General features: G+C 37.5%; 1 protein-coding gene across 1 annotated transcript in view; it reads left to right on the top strand.

Annotated features, from left to right (window-relative positions):
- Gucy1a2 (guanylate cyclase 1 soluble subunit alpha 2) overlaps window positions 1-12,180 on the top strand; it is a 331,775-nt gene that overhangs the window by 56,552 nt on the left and 263,043 nt on the right. Inside the window, exon 3 of the mRNA XM_087905901.1 lies at window positions 3,613-3,734. Within this exon, the coding sequence (XP_087762027.1) occupies window positions 3,613-3,734 (122 nt within the window). The remainder of the gene's footprint in view (window positions 1-3,612; window positions 3,735-12,180) is intronic.

Genomic DNA, 12,180 nt, shown 5'->3' with positions numbered 1-12,180 from the left:
TTCTCTCGGTTTGTGTTTTCTTCATTACTTCCATTTCATTTTTCATGTGTTGAACTGTTTCCATTACCTGGTTGATTGCTTTTTGTTGGTTTTCTTGGGTATCTTTGAGATATTTCTTCATTTCTTCTACCTTTTTGTTTGTCTTCTCTGTTTCTTTGAAGTAGTTTTTCACAACCTGTTTAAGGTCCTCTATTATTTTCATAATGTTACTTTTAAAGTCGATTTCTTCTACTTCTTCTGGAATAGGGTGTTTAAGTCTTCTTGTTTCATGATACCTGGATTCTGGTGTTGTCATTTTGCCTTTCAGGTTGTTGGAGGAATTCTTGTATTGGTCCCTGCCTATCTCTTCCTTCAAATGCAGCAAGGAGAGTCTTGGCATCTTGGTCCAATCTTTGCTGTGACTGACTTTCTGGGTGTATATTCTCAGTGTAGGAGCAGAAACTGTTCCTGGGCAAAGGACCTTGCAGACAATAGGGCAGGCTTGGGGGAGGCAGGGTCATGTAGAACAAAGAAGCCCCTGCAGCATGAGCTGGAGGGGCCCTGTGCTCCATTCCTGGACCATGTGCCCAGTGATTGCACACTCTCACCTCTCTGGATGAATCTCCACACATGCACTTTCTTATGTCAGTGACTAGCTAAAGTTTCTAGGGAAAAGTACCTGGGCTTGTAATTTGAGCCCAAAGAGGAATGGACCATTTGGACATGTACAGTGTAAAAAATAGTGTCTTAGTCACTGTTTTATTGCCATGAAGTATGACCATGATCACGGCAATTCTCATAAAGAAAAAACATTAGTTGGGGCTGGTTTATATTTCTGAATTTTAGTCCATTATTATGTCAAGACAATGGCAGCATGCCAATGGACATGGTGCTGAAGAAGCTAAGAGATCTATGTGTATTAGCAGGTAGCAGAAAGAGACTGTGTCCCACTCGGCCTTGCTTGACCTTCTGAAACCTCAAAGCTCAGTCTCTAGAGACACATATCCTCCCACAAGGCCACATCTCCTAATGGTACCATTTCCTAAAGGCCTATCAGGGCCATTTTGTTGAAATAACCACAGATAGTGAGAAACAGATATGGTCACTAGGAGATATACAGGGTTCAATTAAGCAATTAAAGGAAACTGAGGGTTGAGAGAAACCTGGTTAATATGAAGTTCCTTTCCTAATGGTTCATGCCATGTTTGTGTGCCTTTTCTTCTATTATTGTCTTTGTTGTTGAGCTATGTGCTTCAGATTTGGACTGGTAAAACTTATTGGGCATCAAGCCACATTCTATTGCCAACTAATTCTGGGCAGATTCTTTAAAATCTCTGAGCCTTAGTTTTCTCATTTTAAAAATGAGTGTGAACAGAACTGAAGTGAAGTATACCTTCGGAAGAAGCGTGTTGATCTCCTTAGTCAGCCCTTCAGAAAGTGGAACAAACATATGGCTGTCACTGTCCCTAATTTTGTTTCATTCAGAGGTCACTAGGAAAGTGCCAGCTTAACTCTGCTTATAAAGACATTGAGTCATGTATTCTCACAGGTATTCTTTGAGAGACCACTGTTGTATATTGAAGGTACTTTGATAAACCAAGTTACCTGGATAAGTTCTCTGAATTAGAAAATGGTATGTCAAATCTTTCCAGATTCCAATTGTTCTATTTAATCTTCTATATGCCACACTGCTATCTGGGTCACTATGGCAGAAGTTATGGTGTATTTATTTCTAATGCTGAAATGCCAGTCTACCAATCTGGTTCTATTAATATTCTTTTTTTCCTAGTCACTTGTCTTATAGAAAGAACAGTCATGCAAGCCTCAGATAGGAATATATTAGTTACACAAAACTAATATACATTGTGTTTCTCACCATCAATTTATTTTTTCTATAAGCATCTATCTTTGTATTTAAAATAAAATATTATTTCATTTTTAGAGAATTTCACATATGTACATAAGGTTTTTGATCATATTTATTCCTCCACTATTTTCTCTCATTTCTTTAGATCTACCACCACTTCTTCCCAACTTCCTGTCCTTCATTGTAATTTACTAATTTTAATTTGTGCAACCCATTTGCTCATGGGTATAGGGTCATCCACTGGAGCATGGTCAACCTACTAGACCATTTAAAGGTATAATTAATACCTTTAAAAAACTGGCAATGTTCAGAAGTCATCAGCTATCAATAACTCCACTGCTAGGAGTTGGGGCTTTTGAGCTCCCTCATCAGCCATGCTGAAATGTTATGATTACATCCTTTCCAACCTCTGGTTATTACATTTTTCTTGCCCATCTTCTGCAATGATTCCTTATGTCTTTGGGTGGTGGTGATATAAATCCCTCATTTTTGGCTGAGTATTCGAATGACATTTATTCTCTGTATTTTGAGTTTCCATTGAACAAAGAAACTTCTCTAATGTGGCTTGGAAGTTTCACTATTCTTTGGCTGTACAAATGCAATCTTAGAGGTCAGGTTGATACTTCCTCCATTTAACAAATCAATAGTAGTAGATTAAAGCCTGGGGGTCTGTGATTTCCCAAACTCTGAGTTCTTAGCCTGATTTACAGCACCAGCCATGCCTTTTCTTTGAAGGAGCATTCTTTAAATCCAAGAATAAAGCAATTGTTTATCCTATAACATTCATGACACTGCTGCATATATGGACACATCTTGCTACACTGATTATCACTGTATCCCACAGGGTTCATAAATAGGTAGATCATAGAGTTCACAACTGAGTAAAACTCTTAATGGATTTTCCTCCCAGCAGACTGCATTGCAAGTTCTGGTACTATAAAAGTCAACCAGAAGATAGGAAGCTTCCTGGTTAGTACAAACCTGATTTTACCATGTTTAATGAACAATGTATATGGTATATTCAGCAATAGGGTCTTAATATGAGTTTATTTTGGGTTACTAGGAAACAATGGGAATAACCTGTATTCTTTAAGTGATCTCCAGAACACCTCTTACATAAACCTTAAAGTTTATGTAAAAACATTGGGTTTTTATTGGGAAGAGCATTGTCTCTTACATAGGGCAACTTCAGATAATTTTTATATGAAAATATACATATTTTAAAATCTCATAAAATAGTAGTTTTCCATATGTTGTTTTCAGATATCCTTAGGTTAGTTATACCTTCCCCAACTCCTCTGCCCCAATTCCTCTACTCACCTAAACCTTTATGAACACTTCATATCACTGTTTTAATCTTACTCTATCCCCCAAGCTATTGGAAATCTTACAAACTAGTAGATGTGCATTTATTTGGCTTTTTCAACATCCCCAAATATTTCTCTCCCAACCCTGTTCTCTATCCAACCCCTACACCCTTTCCTCCACTTAAAGCTTTCTCCTCATTATTTTCCTTTTCTTCTTCATATTATATGGATTTTACTCCTGCCCCAAGAGCTTTCTAATTAATGGTTGCTTGCAGATCTTGTCCTGTACTGTTAATGTAAAGGTAATAGTGAGTTACACATATCAGAATTATCTTTAAGAAATAAATTATTTTAAAAGTGGTTATCCTAAAAGCATAGACTGTATGTACTTGGTGTAGATATGAGTGCATTTGCAAAAGCTTTTAACATTTTTATATGCTAATTTTATTTTCTTCTTAGTTATAGGGATGCAGAAAAGAATTTCCACAATATCTCTAACAGATGCTCCCATGCAGACCATTTCAACAAAGAGGAACTTGAAGATGTCTCAGGAATTCTCCAGTGTACTGCTAATGTACTCGGTATATTAATTATACATTTATGTAATTGACAGACTATAAGTGGAAGGGGAAGCAAAGGTATTAGTGTTTCATTTTCATTTAGAGAATGTGGTAATTGGAGACCAAGTACTTATATTTAGTGTTTAGTTTTACACCCATGAAGATATTTGAATGGTAATTACAAACATGTCACTTATTTATAAATTTAAAAATATTTTATCAAGTTCTTACATTCTGGGGAAATGTTTTCAAATATTTCTACCATGTTGGTATTAATCCACATTTCTCTGCATCTTACCTTCACCTGAATTTTAAGATCTTTCTTTTGTCTCAAGCTTATATTTTCTTATTTCTGCTATGCCCTTGTTATAACAAATCGGTGAAGCATGTCATCTAAAGGGTGCTGTGTTTGGGCTTAAGCCTAGGGACTGAGCACCTTGAAGATACAAGTATTTACCTTCAGGATTTTGGATACTCCCAACGTGGGTAAATGTACTGTTTTACATGGAAATAGGAAATCTATTCTGTGATTAAGCTGGCACCTAGAAATCTACAAAGGTATGGGTACACAAGAGCCCTCTATAACTGATGTCACAGTAGCAATGTGTTAAACTCAAAATTCTTAAGAAGTTATTTAATTTTATCTTCTAATTCTATTTTGCTTACTGTTTTTGAAGTGAATTTATTTCAGTTCTTTTTGGGATCCTCATTTGTTTTTTTTTTTTTTATGTCTCAGAAAAATAGATGGTACATTAGAAGAAGACCAGCAATGCCTTCACCATGTGTTGATTCTATCACTTCCTACACTGAGGATTTGAAAATAGTTGCTTACCAAATTCTGGTTCTTAACCCTCTATGAATGGGAAAAATATTTGCACATAACATTTTTTTTCTCATTAGTAACCACTTGTGTCTACTTTCTGTCACACGGTTTGCAAAGTAGCAATACTGACTACACCATGCTTCTTGGTTTATGTTGACCTCATGTTGGGGTCCTGTGTCAGCACAGCAGAATCCCTTCAAGAGGCCCTTATTGAAGAGAAGATAGGTGTGAATTGTGCGTTCCCTACTTGTGTCTTTGAGTGTTAAATTACTGAATTATTTGGATCATAATGTCTGTTGCGTGCTGATATAGTCTAGTTTTAGTTGTCTGAAAAATATCTACCCTTTAAAGCAATGGTATGCAAAGCCAACTTTTAGCTTGCATTAATGGTAAAAATATATGTGTAGTCCTATAAAAGAGGACATTTTTGGTGTTTGTTGGAAATTTTACTTATTGGTTTAATGGTGTAGTGAAATGTTCATCATAAGGGTCTGTACTGCGTGTTGTTTTAAACATGTCACTTATTACTATAGCTTGGATTTAGCTAGTGCTCTAAGGTGGTAGACAGAATGAGTGCAGAGAATTAAGGGAGAGAGATGTCAAGCTGTGTTGTCCTTTTTGCTCTAAGGAGTTAAATATCACCATAGTTAGGAAAATTTAATCTTTTAATCAGTTTTGATGCTATTAAAGGGTGTGTTGGTATTTCAATTGCAAAAATATAATTGTGATAGGATCTGAGAGATGTTTTCTGAAAGGACATCCACAGTGGGTCAAGAAATATACCAATATTAGTGTTATACATCAACTCATTTGCTGATGAATTATAACAATAAAAAGCTTGCTACTTCAGTAAGTGTCAAGTATTGGCTATATAGCATATAGAACAGCTTCAGACTGTCCTTGTTAATAATCTTCTCACACAATAATTAGGAAGTGCAGGATAGGACATTCATCAGCATTTTCTATGTTTTAAAGGTCTCTGTCAGAGTGGCATACTTCTTTCAAAAGTTTAACACATTTAAAATCAAACTGAGTCTTGTTGCCCAGGGATTGTTTTACTTGGCAATTACTAGTGAAGAGGATGGAGGAAATGATCTCAGGGCTTATTCTTTACAATATTTTCTTCTTATCAGAAATTCTTAAATACTGTATAATCAAAACCTTTTAGAAATGGTTAGAGACTCCAGTATCTTAATTTGATATGATGCTTTTATGTTGTTGACTTTAAAAAATAATCAGTTATTTTTATGTCAACCTGTATGTACAATTTTATACACACACACACACACACACATGCACACACACTATACACACATATGGAACTGTCAATTGCTAATAAAAATAATAAATTAGTTCTTTATTATAACTTTCTTGGAATAACTGTTGTATTATTAATAGATGAAATTATTTAGTGGACTAGAATATATTTCACATATTTAGCATCTTGGTAAATAACTTCTCACAATTTTTACTGGTGAAATAAAGTTGACAGCCACAAATAAGTGCAGTTTTTGTCACTCTAACTTAATAAATTGTTAGATTTTCTTTCTTAAAAGTATTTTCAGTATTAATGAGATAAGTTGGAATCAAAGTTGTTGGAAGGATGTAATGGTTTGAGTGAGAGTACCCCCTACAGACTCACAGATTTCAATGCTTGATCATTAGGGAGTAGCACTATTTAAAATTATTAGGAGGTGTGGCTTTGTTAGAGGAAGTATGTATCTAGGCATGGACTGACATTTCAAAGGCCCAGGCCAAGCCCCTGATCCTATCTCCAAGCCAGTAGATTAGGATGTTGCTTTCTGATACTTCTCCAGAACCATTTCTGCCTATGTGCTGACATGCTTCTAGTCATGATGATAATGAATTAGCCCTCTGAATTTTTAACCAAGCTCTGATTAAATTCTTTCTTTATAGGAATTGCCATGGTCATGGCATCTCTTCACAGCAATAGAATAATGAGCAAGACAAGAAATGATTGACTCATATAGTATTATTGTAATGCATTTCAATGTAAAGATTTTGAAGCAAGGACTAGCTAGGGCTAGGATAGGCTAGGAAGAACTTAGCAACTTACTAACTACCTGACTGTAGTCAATTATTCCATGTATTCATGCCTTAGATTTCTCATTAATAAACTGGATAAAATGTAATTATGCATTTCCTTTCTCAAAGTTGCTAGGAAGGCTAAAATATGTTAACTTATATAAAATACTTAACAATAACCTGATATGTAACATACCAATGCTGAGGTGATACTTGTTATTCTTATTGAATAGTCCTAAAATGATCTTTTAAGTAGATCTGGGAAGTCAATCTTGTTCATTTTGTTAATAGGTAAGGAAACTCATTTTTGTTCACGTGTTAATCTTTGGTCTATCTCTGAGCAAACAAGCTACAGTGGCACTGTTTAAATCTGGGTTCTTCTGATTCCAGATACCATATTTGTTATTTGCTTTTTTCTCAGTTATTGGACTGAAAGTCTCATGTAATCCCTCCAATGCTGATTATGCTAATTTATATCACCTCTCTAGTCTTGTGAGAGACCAAAGTTGTTCCTATGTGACATTTTACTTAATCCATCATTTTATTGTTGTTGTTTTGCGACACTTTGGATTGAACTAAAAGCATCATGCATCACAGACAAGAACTTAACCACTGAGCTATATCCCCAGCCATAACTTAATTATTATTTAATTCAGTAGTTGCCCAAGAAGATCTTGAAGCCATTGTGTAGCTAAACCAGGCTTTGAATATTGTGATCTTCCTATATTAAACATCCCAATTAGCTATGAAAATAGGTTTGCACTCATGACTCAACTTTGCTGCTCTTTCAAATTGAAGTTGAGGGACTTGTTTGAATATAGCAAGTAGTATCAAGGCTATCAAACATATTTGTCAACAGTACTGAAAATTTTTCAGAGTTACTATAGTTTAAATTATTTTCAGTCTAGAAACAGTATGAGTTTTCTTTAGCTTTAAGGTGCTAGAGATGCAAATTTAGAGTGGTAGTTTGTGCCTTCATGACACAAATGTGATTTCACTTATGATGTGGTAAGCACAGTACTAAAACCTCTGGCCAGAAGTTTTCTTTCTTTTATTCTTTGTTTATTTATTAAAAATTTCTACCTCCTCCGCACCTCTCATTTCCGTCCCTATCCCCCATACCCCCTCCTCCTGAACCTCCCTCTCCAGTTCTAAGAGCAGTCAGGGTTCCTTGTTCCCTGAGATGTCCAAGGTCCTTCCTCCTCCATCCAGGTCTAGGAAGGTGACCATCCAAACAAACCAGGCTCCCACAAAGCCAGTCCATGCAGTAGAATAAAAACCCAGTGCCATTGTCCTTGGCTTCACAGTCAGCCTTCATTGCCAGCCACATTCAGAGTGTCCATTTTGATCACATGCTCCATCACTCCCAGTCCAGCTGCTCCACCGTCTCAGTGGGTGGATGCACCCCTCGTGGTCCTGACCTCCTTGCTCATGTTCTCCCTCCTTTTGCTCCTCATTTGGACGTTGGGAGCTCAGTTCAGTGCTCCAATGTCTCTTTCTCTATCTCCATCCATTGCCAGATAAAGGTTCTATGGTGATATGCAAGATATTCATCAGTGTGGCTATAGGATAAGGTCAGTTCAGGCACCCTGTCTTCTGCTGCCCAAGGAACAAGCTAGGGACATCTACTTGGATACCTGGGAACCCCTAAAGAGTCAAGTCTCTTGTCAACCCTAAAATGGCTCCCTTAATTAAGATATCTACTTCCCTGCTCCCATATATACCCTTCCTCCATCCCAACCATTCTATTCTCCCAAGTTCTCCCCAATCTTCACCCTTTCACTTTTCTTCCCCATCTCCCCTTATACCCATCCCACCCCCACCCCCGTGCACCCAACTTTTGCCTGGCAATCTTGTTTGCTTCCAGTATCCAGGAGGATAACTATATGTTTTTCTTTAGGTTCACCTTCTTATTTAGCTTCTCTAGGATCACGAATTATAGGCTCAATGGCCTTTATGGCTAGAATCCACTTATGAGTGAGTACATACCATATTCATCTTTTTGGATCTGGATTATATCACACAGCAAAATGTTTTCTATTTCCATCCATTTGCATGCAAAATTCAAGATGTCATTTTTTTTAACCACTGATTAGTACTCTAATGTGTATATGTGCCATGCTTTCTTTATCCATTCTTCTATTGAGGGGCACCTAGGTTGTTTCCAGGTTCTGGCTATTACAAATAGTGCTGCTATGAACATAATTGAACAAATGCTTTTGTGGTATGATAGGGCACCTCTTGGGTATATTCCCAAGAGTGGAATTGCAGGGTCCTGAGGGAGGTTGACTCCCAGTTTCCTGAGAAACTGCCACACTGAATTCCAAAGTGGTTGTACAAGGTTGCATTCCTACCAACAATGGATGAGTGTTCCCCTTACCCCACATTCTCTCCAGCAGAGGATATCATTGGTGATTTTGATTTTAGATATTCTGACAGGTGTAAGATGATATCTCAAAGTTGTTTTGATTTGCATTTCCCTGATCACTAAGGAGGTTGAGCGTGACCTTAAGTATCTTTTGGCCATTTGAACTTCTGTTGAGAATTCTTTGTTCAGTTAAGTACTCCATTTTTAATTGGGTTAATTAGAGTTTTCATGTCTAGTTTCTTGAGTTCTTTATATATTTTGGAGATCAGACCTGTGTCTGTTGTGGGGTTGGTGAAGATCTTCTCCCAATCAGTAGGTTGCCTTTTTGTCTTAATGATAGTGTCCTTTGCTTTACAGAAGCTTCCCAGTTGCAGGAGGTCCCATTTTTCATTGTTGCTCTTATTGTCTGTACTACTGGGGTTCTATGTTGGAAGTGGTCTCCTGTGCCCATATGTTGCAGACTACTTCCCACTTTTTCTTCCAGGTTCAGTGTGGTCAGATTAATATTGAGGTCTTTAATTCATTTGGACTTGAGTTTTGTGCATGGTGATAGATATGAATCTATTTTTATTTTTCTACAGGCTGACATCCAGTTATGCCAGTACCATTTGTTAAAGATTCTTTCTTTCTTCCATTGTATACATTTAGCTCATTTGTCAAAAATCAAGTGTTCATAGGTTTGTGGATTCCTATCTGGGTCTTCGATTGGATTCCATTGATCAACATTTCTGATTCATACCAATACCAAGTTGTTTTTATTACTGTAGCTCTTTAATAGAGTTTGAAGTCAGGGATGGTTATGCCTCTGGAAGTACTTTTATTGTATATGATTGTTTTGGCTATCCTGTGTTTTTTGTGTTTCCATATAAAGTTGATTTTTGTTCTCTCAAGGTCTGTGAAGAATTTTGTTGGGATTGTGATGGGGCTTGTATTGAATCTATGGATTGCTTTTGATAGACTTGCCATTTTTACTATGTTGATCCTCCAAATCGAAGAGCATGGAAGATCCTTCCATTTTCTGGTATCCTCTTCAATTTCTTTCTTCAATGACATAAAGTTCTTGTCAAATAGATCTTTCACTTCCTTGGTTAGAGTTACCCCAAGATACTTTATGCTATTTGTGGCTATCATGAAAGGTGATGTTTCTCTGATTTCGCTCTCTGCTTCTTTGTTCTTTGTGTAAAGGAGGGCAACTATTTTTTTTAATTGATCTTGTATCCTGCCACATTACTAAAGGTGTTTATCAGCTGTAGGAGTTCTTTGGTAGAGTTTTTGGGTTCGCTTATGTACACTATCATATCATCTGCAAATAATGAAAGTTTGGTTTCTTCCTTTCCAATTCGAATCCCCTTGATCTCCTTATGTTGTCGTATTGCTATTGCTAGAACTTCAAGCACTATATTGAAGAGGTATGGAGAGAGTTGACAGCCTTGTTTTGTTCCTGATTTTAGTGGGATGGCTTTGAGTTTCTCTCCATTTACTTTAATGTTAGCTTTCAGCTTGCTGTATATTGCTTTTATTATATTTAGGAATGAACCTTGTCTCCCTAATCTCTCCAAGCCCTTTATGATAAAGGGGTGTTGAATTTTGTCAAGTGCTTTTTCAGAATCTAATGAAATGGTCATATGGTTTTTTCCTTCAAATTATTTATATGATGGATTACAAAGATAGATTTTCATATATTGAACCAGCCCTGCCTCTCTGGGATGAAACCTACTTGACCATAATGGATAATTTTTTGGATGTGTTCTTTGATTTAGTTTACCAATATTTTATTGAGAATTTTTGCATTGATTTTCATGAGCGAGATTGGTCTGTAATTCTCTTTCATGGTTCAGTCTTTGTGTGGTTTTGGTATCAGGGTGACTGTAGCTTCATAAAAGGAGTTTGTCAATGACCCTTCTGTTTCTATTTTGTGAAACACATTAAGGAGTATAGGTATTAGCTCTTCTTGGAAGTGCTGGTAGAATTCTGCATTGAAACCATCTGGTCTAGGGTTTTTTTTGGTAGGGAGGTGTCTGATGACAGCTTCTATTTCCTCGTGACTTACAGGTCTATTTAAACTGCACACCTGGTTCTCCAGGATCATGAATATAGGCTCAATGTTTTTTTAATATTGGCTATGAGTGAGTACATACCATATTCATCTTTTTGGGTCTAGGTTACCTCACTCAGTAAAGCGCTTTCTATCCTTCCATTTGCATGCAAAATTCAAGATGTCATTTTTTTTTTTACCACTGAGTAAACATCCAATGTGTATATGTTCCACACCTTCTTTAACCATTCTTCTATTGAGGGGCACCTAGGCTGTTTCCAGGTTCTGGCTATTACAAATAAATAGTGCTGCTATGAACATAATTGAACAAATGCTTTTGTAGTATGAGAGGGCATAAAATCATATTAATTTTAGTTATCCTCCTGCATATTGGAAGTAGACAAGATTTCTAGGCAAAACTTGGGTGCATGGGGGTGTGGGGGGATGGATGTAAGGAGAGATGGGTAGAGAGAAGGTATAAGGGGAGAATTCGGAAGAGCTTGGGGGAATGGAATAGGTGGGATGGAGGATGGGTGGATATGGGAACAGGCAAGTAAATATCTTAATTAAGGAAGTCATTTTAGGGTTTGCAAGAGACTTGTCTCTAGAGGGGTTCCCAGGTATCCAAGGAGAGGTTCCCAAATTGTTCCTTGGGCAGCAGAGGAGAGGGTGCCTGAACTGGCCTTGTCCCATAGTCACACTGATGAATATCTTGCATATCACCATAGAACCTTTATCTGACGATGGATGGAGATAGAGACAGAGACCCACACTAGAGTCCCGGACTTAGTTCCCAAGGTCCAAATGAGGAGCAGAAGGAGGGAGAACATAAGCAAGGAAGTCAGGACCACGAGGGGTGCATCCACCTACTGAGACGGTGGGACTGATCTAATGGGAGCTCGCCAATGCCAGCTGGACTGGGAGTGATGGAGCATGTGATCAAACTGGACACTCTGAATGTGGCTGGCAATGAAGGTTGACTGTGAAGCCAAGGACAATGGCACTGGGTTTTGATTCTACTGCATGAACTGACTTTGTGGGAGCCTGGTTTGTTTGGATGGTCACCTTCCTAGACCTGGATGGAAGGGGAAGGACCTTGGACATTTTAGGGAGCAAGGAACCCTGACTGCTCTTAGAACTGGAGAGGGAGGTTGAGGAGGAGGGCGTGTGGGGGAGGGGGAGGGAAATGAGAGGT

This window comes from Myodes glareolus, chromosome 4 (genome assembly GCF_982192425.1).
Source record: "Myodes glareolus chromosome 4, mMyoGla1.1, whole genome shotgun sequence".
In the NCBI taxonomy this organism is placed as follows: Eukaryota; Metazoa; Chordata; class Mammalia; order Rodentia; family Cricetidae; genus Myodes; species Myodes glareolus.
This window is presented reverse-complemented; position numbering and strand designations above follow the sequence as displayed.